At 40.1% G+C, this 18898-nt stretch overlaps 1 protein-coding gene across 3 annotated transcripts in view; it reads right to left on the reverse strand.

Moving 5' to 3' along the window:
• The window catches only part of erf (Ets2 repressor factor), a 40348-nt gene extending 22780 nt beyond the window's left edge, over positions 1-17568 (reverse strand). The window contains exon 1 of one of the 3 annotated variants that reach the window (XM_077194993.1): positions 17552-17568. Coding sequence is in view for 2 of the 3 variants with exons in the window: in XM_077194992.1 (XP_077051107.1) it covers positions 10259-10280 (22 nt within the window). In the remaining variant the exon portion in view is untranslated. Of the gene's footprint in view, positions 1-10258; positions 11012-17551 lie in introns of those variants that run through there. The other 2 variants (XM_077194992.1, XM_077194991.1) reach the window with 2 other exon arrangements.
• Positions 17569-18898: the final 1330 nt, after the last annotated feature.

An 18898-nucleotide genomic window follows, 5' to 3' on the forward strand; every position in this document is an offset into this window, starting at 1 on the left:
AGAAACCAGACGCGTCACAGGGGAGTTCCTCGTAGGGATATGATTAAATCAACCATAAATGGTCAGGCAGGGTGCATTTCTGGGCCAATTTTCCTGCTATGTGAGGACTGCCGAGCATGAGGAGCAGCCTGCAACGGCCGTCTGCCAAACAATCCTTACCAACAGGCCTGTGCAGGTCTCCTGAACTGCTCATGCACTCGCTAACCAGGTCAGCGAGTATCACCAAAACCCTCTCTGAAACATTAGCCTACATCTTGTACCTCATATGACACACGCACGCACACACACACACACAAATTCATCTGAGAAGCATGTCAATTCAATATGTAAAATGAACATAATACCTGCATTTTTTACTTTTCTGAGGACTACTTTACCTATTTCTGCATGTGCACTGTTCCAAAACTTGCTTGATATTTGAAATTGAAGCTGGTATGAAACATGAGTATTATCCCATCCCTATAAAATCAACACTTTAGCCGTACAAAAGTTCAGTGAAGCATTAATTTGGATTTGCTATAGAAAGCAAATGTTTAAATACTCAAGTGTACAAATTAGTGCAAAGCTTATGGCCTGTTATTTGATCCGTTGTACATTAACATAATATTCTCAGTGTTGCTAATATCATTAACAAACAGTTAAACAAAGTTTAGTTTCAGTTTTTTTTTTAATTGTTATCAATGATTTTGAATGAATACATTTTATGTATTTTAATGTACCTGAAACTAATTAAAATGACAACAATTTAATGTTATTTTTTGATACACAATTTTAAACCTTTCCAACCAGTCTACATTAAAAATGCACTATTTTTTTACAGTGTGAGAAATTCCAGTTCAACTTCAAAACATTGATATTATTATATTAAATAATTATATACCTGCCTAAGCTTGATGCATCCTCTTAAGAGTTCAAAAATGTAAGAGTAGAGGATAATCAATATGAAACCCAAGTTATACCCGCATTATTCCTCAAAGAAAACAAAAAATTAAATGCCTCCAATGGGAGATATTAAAAACATGATTTACTAGTGCAAAAAAAAAAAAAGTTAAAAAGAAGCTGAAAAATGCAACCTCTCTAGTTCACTGGTGATGTGAAATCTCCACGATTTAATCTTAAAAGTCTCCCAGCCATCATGTTTTCTTCATCAGAGTGTTAAATCACACACTCCAGTGGCCTTCGCTCAGGCAGCCGAGCAAAAGTCATTAGGATCGCCGAGGTTGCAAGGGTGATAGTGGCATTACGTTTTATCAGCAAGACGTGGGTTTCTAATATCTTATCACAGTGAAGCTTTCATCCTGGATTTATCTCCTGCTGGGAGCCACTTCTACATGAACTTTTAACCGATTTATTTTCCTTCCCCCACTTCTGTTCGCACTTAGTCATGGGCAGAGAAGATCAATCAGAGGAAAACCAGTGCAGATCTGCTTGATTTTTCCGGTTCCAGATACCGGTTCTAGATAAGGAAATCCCCCCCCCCAAAAAAACTGATAAAGACGTCTATGCCACAAAGATCAACCTAGGTGTTTTTAATACTGCCTCTACATAGGTGCATGTTCTTTTTAGTCCACCCAAAAAATCTGTCATCAATTAAGCACCCTTAATTCATTCCAAACCTGAAGAAAAAAGCAAGACTTTTTGAATAATGTTTAACTTTCATTGTATGAACATTTCAAAATATCTTTTTTGGGGTCCACAGAAGAAAAGGTCTAACAGGTTTGGAATGAAATGAGGGCGAGTAATTGATGACAGGATTTTCATTTCTGGGTTAACCCCCCCTTTAAATCTGAGATGCTTTAAACCAGCAACACTGTGCATGGTAATGCTCAGCCTTCTGGTCTTAGAGGGCAGGTGGAAGTCAGCCAGATTGAATCTGGCTACAATCATCAAGCTCAGCGTTTTCTCCTTGATGCTCAAAGCTCATTCAGAGCAGCTAATTTTAACTGCCATCACCCTGCCTATGCCAGATTATACAGGGTTGGGACAGGACTGACCAGGAGAGCTCTTCTCAAGAGTGGCCGAAAAAAGCAACACAAACTTAAACTGACTTAGCTGAGCAATAAACATGGTTTGCGTCTGTCTCGCCCATTCACTGCGCTCCTATTATTGGCCTGTTCAGAAGACAGCTTACTAAATTCTCTACAGTGTTCCCTCCTAGTTGTGGGCTTTGATTCCGATTCTTCCTCATCCAGTTGTCGGAGATCATTGTTCTATTACTGGCATTTCCACGTGGCTGCAACTTGCGATAGACTCCGTACTTAGGCCTACCCCTTGAAGCAATACAAAACCTTGCAAGTTTTTGTCGTGCTGAAAACGAGGCGTATTCGCTGGTGAACCCTGCAATTTCCATGATGCCGAAAACAGGATTTAAGACAATTCTGCAGCAACCATGTCTAAAAGATAGCATTTAACACAAAGCTCAACTACTTGTTGCAACATGTTTGAAGACATTCTCAGTTGATGACCCTATTGTGAGATTTACCCTTCAATCGGGGGATGGGTATTCAACTGATATGCAAAATCAGTTGAGTTACCTAATGTTGACTCATAGATATACTTTTTTTTTTTAAATAGTTGTCATAGCAGCATCATTCAAACCTTGAGTGCCGTATTTGAAGTAGCGGGTGGAGCCAGCATTGAGGTAGACCTAAGCTTGCATTTTGCCAATGATGCAACGTCTGATAAAGTAAAATGGCAATGTGATTGTCTGATTTCAAGCCCTGGCACCCTGCTGAGAGCTGTGATTGGTCCACATCAACAGCAAGAAAGCACTATTAAACCCAAAGGCTGACTGGGAGACAGTCATCTGGGCCCCAGGTGATTCTCTAGATTGTATGTGTGTGACCTGGCTGAGAAGCGTGTGTGTGTGTGTGTGTGTTGTGGAATGTCTAAAGAAAAGCGAACGAGTGTGAGAGTGTGGCAGACAGGAGACTAAGTGTCTGAATATCTCCATGGGGACCCTGGAGGCAACGTTTGGTGCGTTCAACCTCCCCATTAACGACCAACCACAGCAGGCAACGACTACGACTTGCACCTTAACTAAATGTGAAATCCAAAAAGAAAAATCTAGATAAGCTAGTCAACCTCACTAATTGACTAGCCATCTCTTATAGCTTAAGTTAAAAAAAATTATGACAAAACTTAACTTTAAATAAAAAAGTGTACTGAACAAAGCACATTAAGACCAGGAGTGCGTATTTAGAAAAGTAAATAGGAGTCGACTTTGATTTCATGTTGACTTTAATTCCACTTTCCACCTCCATATCAGTGTGTAGAATTATGTAGTTTCCTAGACACTATTTAGAAGAGTGCAACAATGACTGTAGAGCATTGCACATTCAACGCCGATACCACCCATCTGGAATTAAGAACGAGCAATAACGTAAGATCACAAAAGAGATCAAGCACATGATGGAGTGGAAAAAGAGGTGGTGGTGTGGGGCAGAGAACGAGAAGTCAATAGATTGCCTCTTTTCAAGTTCTGTGTTGTGGTTAGGTCTCTAGACTCAGTCTTCACTTTCATTTTCCTCCAAAGACGAACGCACATGCACACACACAGTTGCTGGCGGCACACGGCGTGGTTCCAGCTGTGGGATTAGAACGCCGTCTCCACGGTCGCTCCTTGTTTTCTCTCCCACCCCGGGCCAAGACTGCAGCACCAGAAACCCTCGCCAATCCTTTCCCTCGCTGCTAATGGGCCTTTCATTTACAAGCTTTCCATTAGCACACAGACATCAGGCCTCCGCAAACTATGCATAGCCACATGTCAGTCACAGTCACTAGCTCTCAACGAAGTTAGAATTAGGCTAAATGTCCCATTGAGGCCGGCACGGCTTTATAGGGCGTTCTACTTGAAACCACATGGTTTAAGGGTCTGGAAATCACCTAAGCGCCACGAGACATCAGAATGCCACTGAAAACGTTCATTTCGCAAATAATTTCGCCTTTTAATACTCTAATTTCCACTGTTCTGCAAAAGTGGCTGAAAGTTCCACCGCCACATTCAGTGGCCTACACGGAATCAGAAACCCACTGACAGGTTCTGAGAGCACTCTCTCCTCCACGCAGACCTCTGTGACTCAGATCAGGAGCCCAGACCGAACCTGCGTAGTATGTAGTATCAATCATGATCACTGTCTCTCTTCCTCTCTGTCTCTATTCCCAGCCATACTGCACCGGCACTGGATTGCGCCTGCAAAAATAAATTGGTTGCATAAAAATAAAAGTGGGAGCGAGTCAAAGTGGCGTCACCACAAAGATGGCAGCTCAAGAGACGGAGAGAGCGCGCAACTGTGAGAATTAGGAACGTGTGTGTGCTTCCTCCTTGAGCATAGACTGGTGTGTGTGTGTGTGTGTAATGCAACACAGACAGCAGCCATTAAAGTGGAATGTGGGGGGTCTGGGCCCCACTAATAAACTATGTGCTGCACATAAATACATACACACACACACACAAAACCCACACATCAACCGTGACTTCTTGTCTTCATTACAACCATATTACGGTAAAGGGGTGCGCCACTGTCACAAAATCACTCTGATTTATATTTTCCACAAAAATAATATATACAAAAACAATAGTTTACATAATACAAAAATATAATCTATAGAAGACTAATTCAAAAAATACAAAAGCTGGATTGGGGAAGCTACTTTGAAACTGTGACCAAACTACAAGCTGGAACTCTGGAAAACGTAGCTCACTACAAACTATGAAGAAACAGCTACATTACAGCTATTAAGGGGAACCGCTTTTTATATACCAATAAAATGATCAATTCGGCACAAAAACGACAAGGTTCTAAATTAAAGACATAGTTCACCCAAAAATGAAAATTGTGTCATCACTTACCCTCAAGTTCCAAACCTGTATGAGTTTCCTTCTTCTGTTAAACACAAAAGACGATATTTTAAAGAATGTTGGTAATCAAACAATTGAAGGTAGCCATTGACTTTCATAGTATTTTTTTCTACTATGGAAGTCAATGGGGTACATCAACTGTCTGGTTACTGACAATCTTCAAAATATCTTTGTGTTCAGCAGAAGAAAGAAATTCATGCAGGTTTGAAATGACTTGGGGGTGAGTAAATGATGACAGAATTTTCATTTCTAAGTGAACTATTCCTTTAACAGTCGCAAATATTCTGTATAAAAAAAGAAAGCATGAAACAAGGATTTGCACAGGAACTGTATCATATGTAACTAGCTCATTGAAATGAACAATCCAAAAATACAGATTTACTACAAAAAATAGGATTTTGCAATCATTCAAATGAGATAGAGATTAGACAAATGTCTTTGATTATTAGCCATAGTTTGTTACACAAAAAACAGATTTGCAGCATTTTCTGACAGCAACAGCAACATTTCCCAACCTAGTAACACAGCAATTTGAAATTTGCCTCGTTCTTCTTTTTCAGATAGTTCAAAACTGAAAATAAACTTTTGAATGCTCCCTAACACCTCACAACATTCCTCACCATAAGCCTGGGCACAAACTCCAAAGGGGAATGCTATTGAAAATGTCAGGGAAAGTATACACATCACAAACTCACAAATTGTTACACGAGCGTGACCACACACACCAAAAGGACTGCCAAAGCCACACGCTCACACAGGCAAACACACACGGGGGGGAAAACTGTCAGCCGCAGTCTCGACAAAACCTCAGAGTTCCCACCAAACCGTGGTCGCCACTAGACAAAACACTCCACAAGTTGGTTGAGCTCAAACATCGGTTGCAACCTGCTTGGCACAAAGATCCAGCTGCACGGCAAGCTGCATAGCACCTGAGTTTTGAAATGCAGATTAAAGAAAGGTGTGCTCTTAGATGACCTGAACTTATCGTCAACTGAGTACAGAAACAAGGAAAGCGAGGAAGTCATATGAGCTGATCACACCATTACAAACCATATTGCTCATCATAAGATCCAACCCTGTATTTCAAGAAAACTAGCCTGAATCAGACTGAGAAACCTATTGATCTGAGACAGACAGGAAAGCAAACGAGACTGACTCTAAAAAGATAAAAGAAGAGATATATCCAGCCCTTTTGAACTAAGATGAGACATGATTTAGGTCAAAGTGATTGGATCCCATCTTTCTATGCCAGAAAATGCCTTGGCCAAACCCAGTGGGATTTCCTATGACAACAGGCGCTCATGACAAGCTTTCCTACTATACGATATTTTAAGCAGAACTTTTAGGACAGAGGTTTGTATACTAACTTAAGCACATGCAGAAGTCACTCTTATGCAAATGTGAAAAAAACTAAACCCTTGGGTCTGTTTAATGGGGGGGGGGGGGGGCGTCTAAAGATGCAATGAGAAAGGTCGAAATCATCTGGTAAATCATATCTACACTTCACTTCTGTTTCTCTGAATATTCTGAAAAGGCAGCTCAAGGGAGAAAGTAAATTAACATATGGCACTATAGGTCTAACCATAGAATACAAGTCTTGCTGTGCAGCTGGTTAGAGGTTTGTCTATACATGTTTCCAGGAAAAAAACATGCCAGGAAACACAGCCAATGTGCAGAGCCACATAAAACACATTAACCAATCGCATACACACTTCCTGAGTTGAGCCTAATTACATGATATGTTAACTTAAAAAGTAAGATCAATTGTCTGCAAAGAATCTCATGTCAAAAAATTTGAAACAGAGAAACAAAAGGTTTCTCCATTCTAGACAGTTTGTTATGGAAAAGCTGTATTTAAAAAACTGAAGAGTCTGAGATTAATTTAGTACAGCAATAACTGCTGCATATCTCACTAGCTGGGTTTCCATCCAAACGTGAAGCGAATCTTTTCAAAGTTCGCAACAAAAAAAAAAACCCAAAGAACAAGTGCGAATTAGGTGCGTTTCCATAAAGTTGTTTAAGCGGATGACATGGTATTGTTAACCTAGTAACCAACAGTTAATAAAACACCAGCGGAAACAGTAGTGATGTGTCATTCGTGAACAAGTCGGCTCTATGACAGCTGTTTTCCTTTTTGTCTATTAATACAAGACTGAATAATACGTCAAGAAGTCACCAGGTAAATGTTATTTTGATGTGTGTGAGCGTGCAATCACGTGTGATGACATACCAACCGCTCTCGATTCGTCGCACGCACATACAGAAGGCAACACATTAACAAAGTCACTGCATGGAGTGCGTGTGGTCGAGCAGTGTGGCGAAAAGATCATCCTTAATATCGGGTCAAAAAAACAAGATGAGTAACAAATGCAAATGAAGTAGCCATATGATTGCATTTTAAAAACAGACAACAAAGGCAGAACGTAGAATTTGTAAGGTAAAACTATCATATCGAGCAGGGACATGACAACCTTTAACAATCTTATAAATGTGTTTTAAGTGTGATTTGGATGGAATGGTTTCATTTTGGACAGTTCAATAAATACACGTGTAATAGTGTTGGATGGTTTTACTTCCCTAAAATGAGCCAGAATTCCCATCATGACGAAACAGCCGATAATTCACGTGGGTTTAATGTTCGCTATGTCAGAATTTATTTGGCAAATGTGTTTCCATCTCCCATTTTTCACATTAACTCTTTTTCGCACAAGTTAAAAACCATCTCAAGCTAGCGTAAAAACTTTTTTGCCAATCAATCATTGACGTTTCCGATGCAATACTTCATTTGCGCATAAAAACAGGGTGATGGAAACATAGCTACTGCCTACTACTTATGCTAACACAGAGGGGAAACAAGCAAAAAAATAAAAGCAAAAACATCCAAATAGTTCCTCTCAAAAAAGAAACACACATGGCATGTTCTTGCCAAAGGAACAGTGAATCATACCTTGCAGCGAAAGAGAAATTATACACCAACACCTACGCTCAGCCACCCTGACCCAGACCCTCCTTTGAAAAAATAATAGCACCCACCGCCACCCTCCCAAAGCGCTGGCTAATTGCCCATGTGGGTCCCTTAAACTTCATACACTGAAAGAGACAACAGAGAGCCCGGTTCCAGATGTGAGACCCACATGTGGCAAACTGTTGATATAATGAATAACGCAATTGGAAAAAGGCACCAAAAATAGGCCACTTATTGGCCTACAAGGCAGACAGACAGATATCGTGCTTAGCTGGGCAAGAGTTGATGCCAAACAGAGTGCCAAAGTGCAATCAACTGATGCAACGGTGTATCTTTTTGCATAAACCCTAGTCAGAAGCACATTGGAACTTTAGCAGCAGAGGTTTAAATACAACGTAAACTGTTTTTCTGTGATCTAGGCCAATATGTTACAGATAATACTAAAATAACAGTTTAAAAAAAAAAAAAAACTCAAACCTGATCACAGCGGTATGGCAGTGACTTTATACCATGACAATACTATTAACCAGCAGGTAAAATAGCTGGTTTAGGTGACTACTTAATCCTTTGGGTGGCAAAGCAGCTATTCAAAAGAAAAGGGCCGATCTCATCGCTCCAACACAAAGCCTAGGTGACCTGGGCGGGGAACACCCTGCCAAAAAAGAACCATTTGATACAGCACAAAGACTAACAGTTCTGCTCATTTCTGTTTGTACAAACTCTTTTTACCTAATGTTTAAGTACGGTCTAATCTTAAACTAAAGGGTTGGGTGATGGTCAAAATGAATTAATGTACCTCACCTACAAGTTGGGAATATTTACCCATGATGCACTTACAGGAACTGGAACACCCTAGATCAATGAAAACAGCTAAGACAGCTAAGATTGGATACTTTCTGTTACCTTTAAAATCCCAATCTGTTTAGAGTTGACATGAGTTAGTAAGTGTGTGCAGAACCCCACCTCTGCACGCCTACACGAAAACGCAGACTTGCGTCCCAGACACGACGCACAACATGGAAAACTTCTACCATACCATAAGAAGGGTTACTTTATACTGCAGACCAAATGAGGGGGAGGACGAATGGAAGAATTAGCTAATGGTTTAATGCATAAGACCACGACTTCAGCGTTGGTGGAGCTCAGACACCCAACAGAGGCTGAACTGACATGAACTGGCAGCACTTTTCCATACAAACAGATGAATACTAACCAGATTATTATGAATCAAGTGGTTGTAAGGCACAGATTACAATGCAAGACTACCACAACTGGTTTTATTCTACAGTTTTAAGATAATAGATGAGCAAGTGAGGGTATTACAGCGACTCAGATGAGTTGGTGTAAAAACTGGCATCAACTCTATATCTTCATCTAGCAGTAACTTGAGCTGAAATTTTTGACATGTTATTTACATATTAGCCTACATACTGTTAAATCTAAAGTATTTTTATTATTATTATGTTCCTGCCTATTTAAGGGTTACAGAAAAGTGTTTTTAGCTTTTCAAATAACCAGATCAAGCAAGTAAAAGTGATTGTCAGCTTAACCAAAACAGCCTCCATACAAAGTAAACAAAGAAAAAAGTAGTACTCATTTAACTACATGGAGGCAAGTAAAGCATTCATGTGACGATTAACTTTACACGTTTAGACACAACGCTCTATAAATGAATAAAACACAACAGTAAACACAAACAAAGCAGAAATGTGAAATATCTTGTGTAAAATCCTCCAGCACACACAGAGAGGCGCTGTGATGGGATGCCACTTTCTCAGGGCCAAATGGCTGAAAGTTGCTCGCAAATGGTGGATGCCATACTGGATCAACACAAGCGGCTATAAAGCCATTTTAAACACCTTTTCATTTTCCCATAGAGCGTAAACACCTGGAAGCGTGATAAATACGTTTATTATGCGAATCACATCTAAAACAGCCAAGACTGTCACAGTTGGGACGGCTCAAAAGTTGTGAAAACTCGTGTGTTCCCAGATATTGATTTTAATCCCTGTATGCGCACCTTTTCGGGTAGGCTAAAAAAAGACAGAATGACAGCTAGACGAAGAAAAACTGTAAAATGTCCAACAATGTCGGTATAGCCAACACAAAACAGACGACTGATCAAAAACTCATTAAAACTAACTTCGTCAACTAGCTACCTGGTTACTTTCAACTTTACAAGCCTTTCAAAACAAAACTGTATCGCATACTTTTACACTTGTACGAGTTCAGTCGTAAGTCGTTTTAAATACGAATATTACAAACACATCACCTAGTCTAAGGAGAATTAGCGGGATGCATATGCAGAGAGAAACTCACCTAAAACGACAATCAACTCACTAAAATTGGTATTAGCCTCTTGATTTTCTTAATACAGCAATCTAAAGCTGGATTAAATCGACCTGGTGTTGTTGTTGTATGGGAAAACTTACCCGTATCGCCCGGGGTCTTCATGTTGGAGAGTATAGCCGCTTCGTTAGCAGTCGAGCTAACTGAGAAAGAGAGTGAGTGAGAAAGATAGAGAGAGAGATGAAATGAACTTCTTCCTCTCGGTGAGCTCAGGATCGCACACAAAACTCCTCTGTAAACTTTTCCTCCTCAAATCCAGCCCCTTCGCTCGTCCTCCCCCGGTTTGTTTTGAGTTTTCGTGTTTTGTTTTTCCTCCCCAACGTGGAGGACGTTGTTGCCTTGTGGCCGGACAGACTCGCTCTTTTACGGTCAGATATCGGAGCGCGTCGTGCCTATGGAGGAGGACCGTGTCCGTGCTGAACTCCTGATTACTTTATACACACTTCGAAGTTGCATATTCAAGCCTTTACGTTGAAACACGAGGCGAAGCAGACAAAATCAAAACAAACGAGAAGGCAGAAATGCCCGATCCACTTTTCTCCCTCTCTTTCCACGGACTTTTTCTTTTTCCACTCAGTCCGTGCAACTCTCTCTCTCTCCCTTCTGCCCCCTCCTTCTCCTCTTCTATCGGGGTGTCGTGTTTCGTTCTTCCAGCCACACGGGGCCGCCCACGCTAAGCGGGGGAGGTCGGGGCGGAGAGCCCACGTAGCCACGCCCCCCCACCGTTTGTCCGGGACTCGCGTCACTGAAGCGTTGCTGCGGAGACCGCCAACGCCGTCCGAACATAGCGAGGTGTCGATGACATGTTGTCCCACAGATACTGACCGAAAACCAATAAAATCTGTCGTCAGTGGTGGTCTCGCGTTCGTCAAAGTTGAAACTGCAAAAAAATTGCTTTGTATTAATGGTTGTTGTGTCACTTAGGCTAGTGAATAATAGTTCACCCAGAAAGTACAAATCTGTTTTTATTTACTCATCGTTATGTTGTTCCAAACTCAAATGTCTTTCTTGCTTCAGTGGAACTGTTTGAGAAGTTCAGCAGAATATCAGCTGCTCTGTTCTTACAGTGAACATGGATGGAGTTCAGGCAACTTAAAGTAGTGCATGCTTTAGGATTCACTGTAAAAAACAACAACATTTGTTTGTTTAACTTAAAAAAGTAAGTCACCTGGTCGCCTTAATTTTAAGTTTATTGAAATTAAAAATGTGAGTTAATACAATGAAGGAGATTGGTTTAATAAACAGAAACTCAAAATATTATATTATCTGAACCACATTAATTAAGTTGATTTGACAAAAGATAAAAAGTTAAGATAAATCATGAAATATTTTTTTGCAGTGCTTCTGTCATTTTCTTAAGCTTGATTATTTACATTGTGTGATAAAGAGCAGCTCAGAGCCAGAGGTTATTAAATAAAAAAAAACAAAAAGAGTGGTTCCTTCACCCCATGTTGAAGATAAACTTGCCGAAAAAAGTAACAGACAACCAGCATTGTTGGTAGTTATTGAAGAATAATAGCCATAAATAAAAAGCTATTGGCTAAGAATAGAGAGAACAATGACCTTTTTCAGAAAACGGGATGGATCCATCAGATGTTGACATGCAGCTTATTTGTGCCAAGCAAAGTGTCACAGTGTCATAGCATATGGATCGAACATGGCAGAACGTTCTTCAAGGTTGTTTACTCAGAAAAATGCAATTGTTATTGAGAGTGCTAAATGTGGGCTGGAGTGAGAAACGAATGTGAGTCTGTAGGTGGCCTTCTCTTTTCCTTATCTCTCATTCTTTTCCTACACCGCCTCCCTTTCTCACTGTCAGAGCCGGAGCAGTTGTCAGTGGAAACTCAAGGGTAGTAGATGACATTTGTAAAGCATTTGCACGTAAGTGCTAAATTAGCAGTTCAGCGTTAATGCTACTTGCAAGCACACGCACATATAGGCCAGGCCTTGACTTCTTGTGTGCGAGTCGTATTTTTGGGGACTTCCGAATACTGAGAATGCGACAAACTTACTCAAAAACCATGGTAAAATAAATAAGCAACATTTGTCTTTCATTAGCCATGATTAATCTCAAGCATAAGGCTCGACCTCCATCATTAGACTAATTAACATTTGAGGAAAAAGTGACATCAACCAGTAATTGATGTTAATTTGAAGAAGGCTCTGGGTGTAAAACACTGAATACAGCATTTTCTGGTGCATAAGCAAATGACTTAAAACGAGCAAGACAGAGAAACAGATCTGGTTTGTGGCCTCGTTTGGAGATGTTTTCTTTCACTCCTCTCCTTTGTGGCACGACCCCGCCGTCTCTAATCAGAATGACAGACAGACGCGCAGGAGAGAAAGAGAGGGGGAGAGACAGAGATGAGAATAAAAAGAGACAGAGAAAAAAAGAGGAGTTATACTCCAAGCAAATGGGCCTTGGGAACATCGAACTGGTACACGGCACACGACGAACTGTAGTGCTTCTTCAGCGCAGTACTAATGGGCAATTCACATATTGTTATAACTTAATGAAAACCATAACCATGCGCCTACAGAAATAACCCTTTTTTGGGAATCCAAGAATATCAAAGCGATGGAAGGACATAGCAGTGTAAGTACGTCATAAAGATTACTTCGAAATGGATTCGTAGGGAGAAGAAATAGGCAATTTATGTGCTGTTTTTTCCATGGTAGGCTATTCTCAGAAGCCTAACCCAAATCTGAACACTGACATGCACATAATCATGTAAAGAGAAAGAGACCAAAGAACTGTTGCCCTGTCTGAAATCGCTCATTCATTCAATGAATCCCTATTTCAGATATAGTGAGTGTTACATGCATTTTACCGCTTTGAAAGAAACTAATACTTTTATTCATCAAGGACACACTAAAATGATCTAAATATTAAGCAGCACAACTGTTTTCAACATTGATAATAATAATAATTAAAATGTATTAAGCAGAAAATCAGCATATTAGGAACTTTTGAACAGTAGTGTAGTTCACGTGGGAAATAAAGTAAAAGAAAATATAGGAGTGAATTGAAAATACAGCATTAGACAAGAAAGATCAAACACATTGCATTAATCTGAGCTAATGGCAAAAAGTAGTTTGACTCACTACAATTTACTGTTTTTTTAATCTATAAAATAACATAACCTTTATAGACTTAAAGCTTAAAGAGAAATATCAGAACACATATAACTTATAACTTTTAATAACTTTTTTGACTTATGAAATAAAAAAGAGAAATATCAGAGCACATATCTCATGTACACTAGCATCAGCTAGTATATATTGGTTGTACACTATAAATCAGAGTGCATTGTGGGTATAAAAGGCTATATCCTAACTCGCATACTGTAAGGTGAATTCAAGTTGATTGGGACACTTTTTGCCATTGAGATGACTATAAAAAAGTGTCCCAATCAACCTGAATTCACCCCTACTTATTTTCAATAAGTGAATACTTCACGGCCGCAAAAAAGTAGGTAGTATGATTGTGTGTAGTATGAATGTAATCTGGACGTACGGCATTTGCCACGCCGTCATTATCCTCTCCTGTGGCCTCATGGGACACCCTTCAGAATCTCGCCGGAATCTCATCCATGTACTTTTTGCCTACGCTTTTGTGAGTACTGTGAATTCAGACATACTTCTTTTGAGACATATTGGTTTTATAGAAGTATGCCATTTTGGATGCAGCCAATATGTGCACTATATAGGGAATTAAGAGCATTTTTGAACACAAACTAAACAAAAGGAACACCTTGAATTTTATGATCACCGTTGATTTCAAACAATTACCAATTTTTTACTCCTACACATTCTTATGGCACACCGCTAATTCCAGTTATGTTGAATCTATATACTTGTCTTTCGTAGAGACAAGATAGATGTCATAACAAATCAAAGTGTTTCTTCAGCCTGTTGTCCTTTACTTCAACTTCTCACCCGCTGACAAGTCTAAACAAAACCCCACAATCGCTGCAATTAGCTCCTATCTCCCACACATTTGACGCCAATGATCACACGAGTATTCAGAACAACTGAGGAAGATTAATCCCTGACAGATGAAAGTACTGATTAATGAGCGGTCATTAAAACATCATGTAGGACTGATCAAAGCAACGTATATAAGTTGCGGCCAGATTTACCAAGCAACAAATGGAAGCCCGTTGAGAAAAGCAGAATGAGGGAATGTTTCAGCAAACTAAAGTGAGCTATGATGAAGGAAATCTAATGATAATGCAATTGGTGTTCTGTAGGCAAAAGTCTCCTCTCTTTTAGTCATCTCCCAAACATTAAGCTACTATAGTTCTAGTAGTAAATACCCCCCACTGAACCCGTGAAGGGGGCCCAATATACACATCCACATATGCATTCAGAATCCAAACACACACACTCAGACGCACAAAGGGAGCTTTGTGCACCAATGATGGAAGGTTCTTACGTGTGTGTGTGTTTTTGTGTGTGTGTGTGTGTGTGTGAGTGTAATTGGTGGTATGAAGGTGTTTAAAGGTGTCAAGGTCACCAGCATGATATACCTTTTAATTTTTCTCACCAGGTTTTCAAAAAGAAAGAAAAAACTATGGCATCCAAGGTCTTATCTTCCAGGCTTCCCAGCTCAGAGAGAGAGAGAGAGAGAGAGAGGCTGAGAGAAATATAGAAGTGCTGTGGGACCAATAGGGAGGAATTCTCAAGGGAATTGGGGATTAGGAAAGAGTGTCAGGGAGAGAGAGAAAGGAAGGGGCGGGGCTAAAATGCTAAAAGTGCAAGGGGTAAAAGCAGCAGCCCAAAAATGGCGGGGGAAGGGCATCGGGGGAAAGAAAAAAAGAGCGAGAGTTTATGTATACATCTCTGTGTGAGCGTGTAAAGGAGCATGTGAATAGACTCTTTGTGATCAAAAGACTTGTTTATTTTCTTGGCGCTTGAACTCTTCAGGAAACACATTTGGCCTGTCTCTCCGCTGTCTGCCACACTAACCTCATAACACACACCTTTGACTTAACACACAACTTCAGAGACAGATTTTACAGTGCTGCGATCCCAAAGACAATATCTCATGTTCAAACGCACACGTATATCTCAAAGGGATTCTTGATGTGGACCATGCAAATTGACATCCATGTTTTCTCTTTCAAGTACACATAAACTCTCCCTCTCATTCTGTTTTGTGTCCCCTCACTCTTTGCTTCTCCTTGTCCCAGCTGGTATTCACACATTTCTAATAGGATTACCACACTTGCACTTTGGGGAAGAGCAGATAGATGTAAACGAGAGATGATGGGGTGAAAGTAACGAGGTAGGGAAAGCGATTTATGGGGTTGCTGCTTGCATATGCAAAACTGCACACTGCTGGGATGTTCAGAGTGGTTGCTAAGCTGTTGCTAGGGTGTTCTGAGTGGTTGCCAGGGTGTTGCTATGCAGTTACTATAGTGTTTTTGGTTTCTAGGACATTGCTAGGCCCACAAGGTGGTTGCTAGATGGTTACTTACCAGCCTAACAAAAGAGCTCACCCTGAAGTGGCAATAGTCTGGTTGCCATTCACATATTTTCATGCACATTTTGGGATAAAAACAACATGATGCAGAAAAATGAAGAAAAACCAAACAAAATGTGCAGAAAAAGTGTCACTTGATAAATTACTATGTACTTTTAATTACTATATACTTACTATGTAATATATAATAACTTTTTTTTTATTTGGTAAGAAGACAAACTACAATCTAAACGCATTTACATTAATAATTCTCTCAGAAAAGAAAATGTCAAGTAATTTTTTTATTTAATAAAACACAGTGGCTTCCCCAGTAGCTACAACCTCTGTTTTTTTGTTCTAAATTTATTTTCTTTTTTTCCCAATTTCATTTGATTTACGATCATTACTCCAAAATTTACAATATCATTCACCAACACATGGGAGGGAAGTGCTGCCTTGTTTGCCATTTGTTTTTGCAAATATCCCAATTTTTGCACATAAATTAAATTCATAACTTCACATGGTTTTCTAATCCCTAGATATGGCTCACATCCCTCCTTCAATGGAAATATGTGCTGTGAGCGCTGACATTTAATACTCGGGGTTACCACCAAGCTTGAGCAATAGAAATGAAATAGACTGAGAAAGTGATGAAAAGAGAAATACAGACCTTAACACGTCTCAATGAAACTTGTTTGTTTCAAACACAAGATAGATGGATACTGTACTCATATGTGGCTAGTGACGCAGACTTACCACTTCCCATAAGCAAATCCAATGAGAATGTATCATTAATATATCACACACATGCATACACACACCGTCAGGCTGCGCGTACATGGGGACCCTCAAGCTTTTTAAAGTAAATATTTCAAAAGTGGTAAAACCAGATGCCCTCCGACCACTTGATTAGGTGTAAATAAAGTCAACTGTAATCCCTGAGAGAGGGAGACTGTGTTTGTATGTATGTTTGTGTGTGTGTGTGTGTGAGGCTTCATAAGCCAGGGAGGAAAAGAGACTGAAGGAGAGGAATGCAAGAGTTATATTTGACCCATTTCAGGCACTGTGCCAAGCGCTGTGCCAAGCCTATGAGAGCGAGAGAGAGCGTGCGCTGGAATGAGGGTGAGGAATTAAAAGTGAGAACAGAAGTAAATTGTGGAGCAGAGACACCGTGCACTAGCTGCAAGAAACATGAGCGAGGTTAAGTGTTAGAGGACACCGTATAGCTACGAGAGCGTACAGTGTTTATAAGCGGCTGTGAGGGCCGCTGGTATGTACAGAATGGTGTGTCGGTCTATATCGGGTCCGGCATGTGTGTGTTGACAGCGTCTCCTGTATCTCAGCTAGGAACTATCTCTTCCTACTCCTATTCACACTATTCACGACTTCCTACTCTTCCTTCTCCTCCTTTCGCTCCCTCCCATGCACAAACTCTTTCCATCTTTCTTTTGGCCCAAAATAGTCACAGAGTGAAAAATTTCAAACCAACATCTACACTTTGTTTTGGTTGGAGACGTCCTCAAAGTCCCCCCGAAATTCGTTTCATATTAAAGCAACAAAGCTCAGAGTTATATTTAAGAAAAAAGGACAGTGGGATGAGGAAAAAATTGGGAGGGAACTGAAATGATGGGGTAATATTGGGATATATGGGGTATAAAGTAAACTTGAGACTGAGCAGAGGGTTCGGAAAGTGTGAAACGATGCCCGGGGTGAGTCTGTCGAACACTGCAGACTGTGTGGCAACGGTGGCCTCATTACCTCACTGGCAATGAAGTCTCGGCCCTGCCTTTTAACTCAGAGGAAATGTGTGTGTGTGAGGAAATGTGTGTGTTGCAGTGAGAGGAATACAGTGTCGGTTTGTGAGGGGGAGAGAAATAAAGAAAGAGGGTGAGAATATGTGTTTGCGTACCCAGTGCCAGGATGACTGTGGTGTGCCGACAGCTTGCCAACGCTCCAACCTCAATCACGTTCGTCGGGTGTCGAGAAACACCTCGCGGTGTCTGTTGCTATGGCCATTAGTCTCCAACCGCACATAGATATAAGCCAAGATAATAATACATAATCATTAAATACTGTTATAATGACAAGCCACCGTGATGCCTACGTCGCAGTTTGGCATACTGAACAAAGGATTCAAGTAACTATATTTAACACTTTTAAGCTTAGGCCTTTTTTTGTGCACTATATAATTGCAATGTGACCTTTTTAATACAGTGAAACTTAGTCAAACACATCTAACCACTTAAAGTGATAGATCACAAAAAATAAAAAATCTGTCATCATTTACTCGAACTCATTTTAATTCATTAAACACCAATGGTTTTTGGTTCATACTATGAAAGTCAATGGGGTCCCATGTTGTTTTGGACCTCACTGACTTTCATTATATAAACTAAAACTGTTGAAAATTCTTCAAAATATCATACAGACATTATACAGGTTTGGAACAAGATGAGTCTTCCCTAAGATATTCTATTGGATGGATACTGTGTGCAACGTGGATGTAGCTTTGGATTCTGCCCCACTGAACTGCATGAATGACTGTACATTATAAACTGTAAGCTGACATGTATTGTGCCAGTGTCTTCTGTGTTTTGTTTTCTTGCCTCTGCAAGCAGTCTAGCCTACATGTTTGGCCAGCTGATATATAATACAAGGCCTTGACTGTAAACTACCTTTTTTGTAGGAACTGTTGGCTTTGTGTTTAAATGTGGAGGACATGGATGAGTAAATTTGCGTGAGTGAGATGTCTTACAATGATGTCTTCCCTTTTGTATGGTTTTATACAAACGAGCATGTTTAACATCATATGCTCATCGAGGGATTGTGAATGCCTGCCATAGCACACTCCAATATTAAGATATGAATTTTCATCGTTGATATGAAAGGTTTCATCAATGTCAAGAGCTTAATGCTAATTGTTATCACATTATTCAAGTATATAGGCATTGTCAGTTAGATAGCAGCTGTGTGCAAAAGTAATCTAATAGCTGGGGCTGCCTGCAAAACAAGTCAACTAATCTGTCTTGTGGAAGCTCTGTAAAATTAGGCTGGTTTTCGGACCAGGCCCTAGGAAAGGCCGTACATTAGTTGGACCCATGTTAGAATTGTAGACCCATGTTACAATGTGAGTAACAATAGGGTTCTATGACAAAATGCTAAATTAATGGGTAAAATCGACCATTTGGATATTTTTGTTTCCCTGTAAAATCACTAACTCACACAATATTTCTTTAACTACATCACAGGGTATGAT

The sequence above is a fragment of the Siphateles boraxobius genome, unplaced genomic scaffold (assembly GCF_051911475.1).
Source record: "Siphateles boraxobius isolate OS27281-9 unplaced genomic scaffold, OSU_SipBor_1 33, whole genome shotgun sequence".
NCBI lineage: Eukaryota > Metazoa > Chordata > Actinopteri > Cypriniformes > Leuciscidae > Siphateles > Siphateles boraxobius.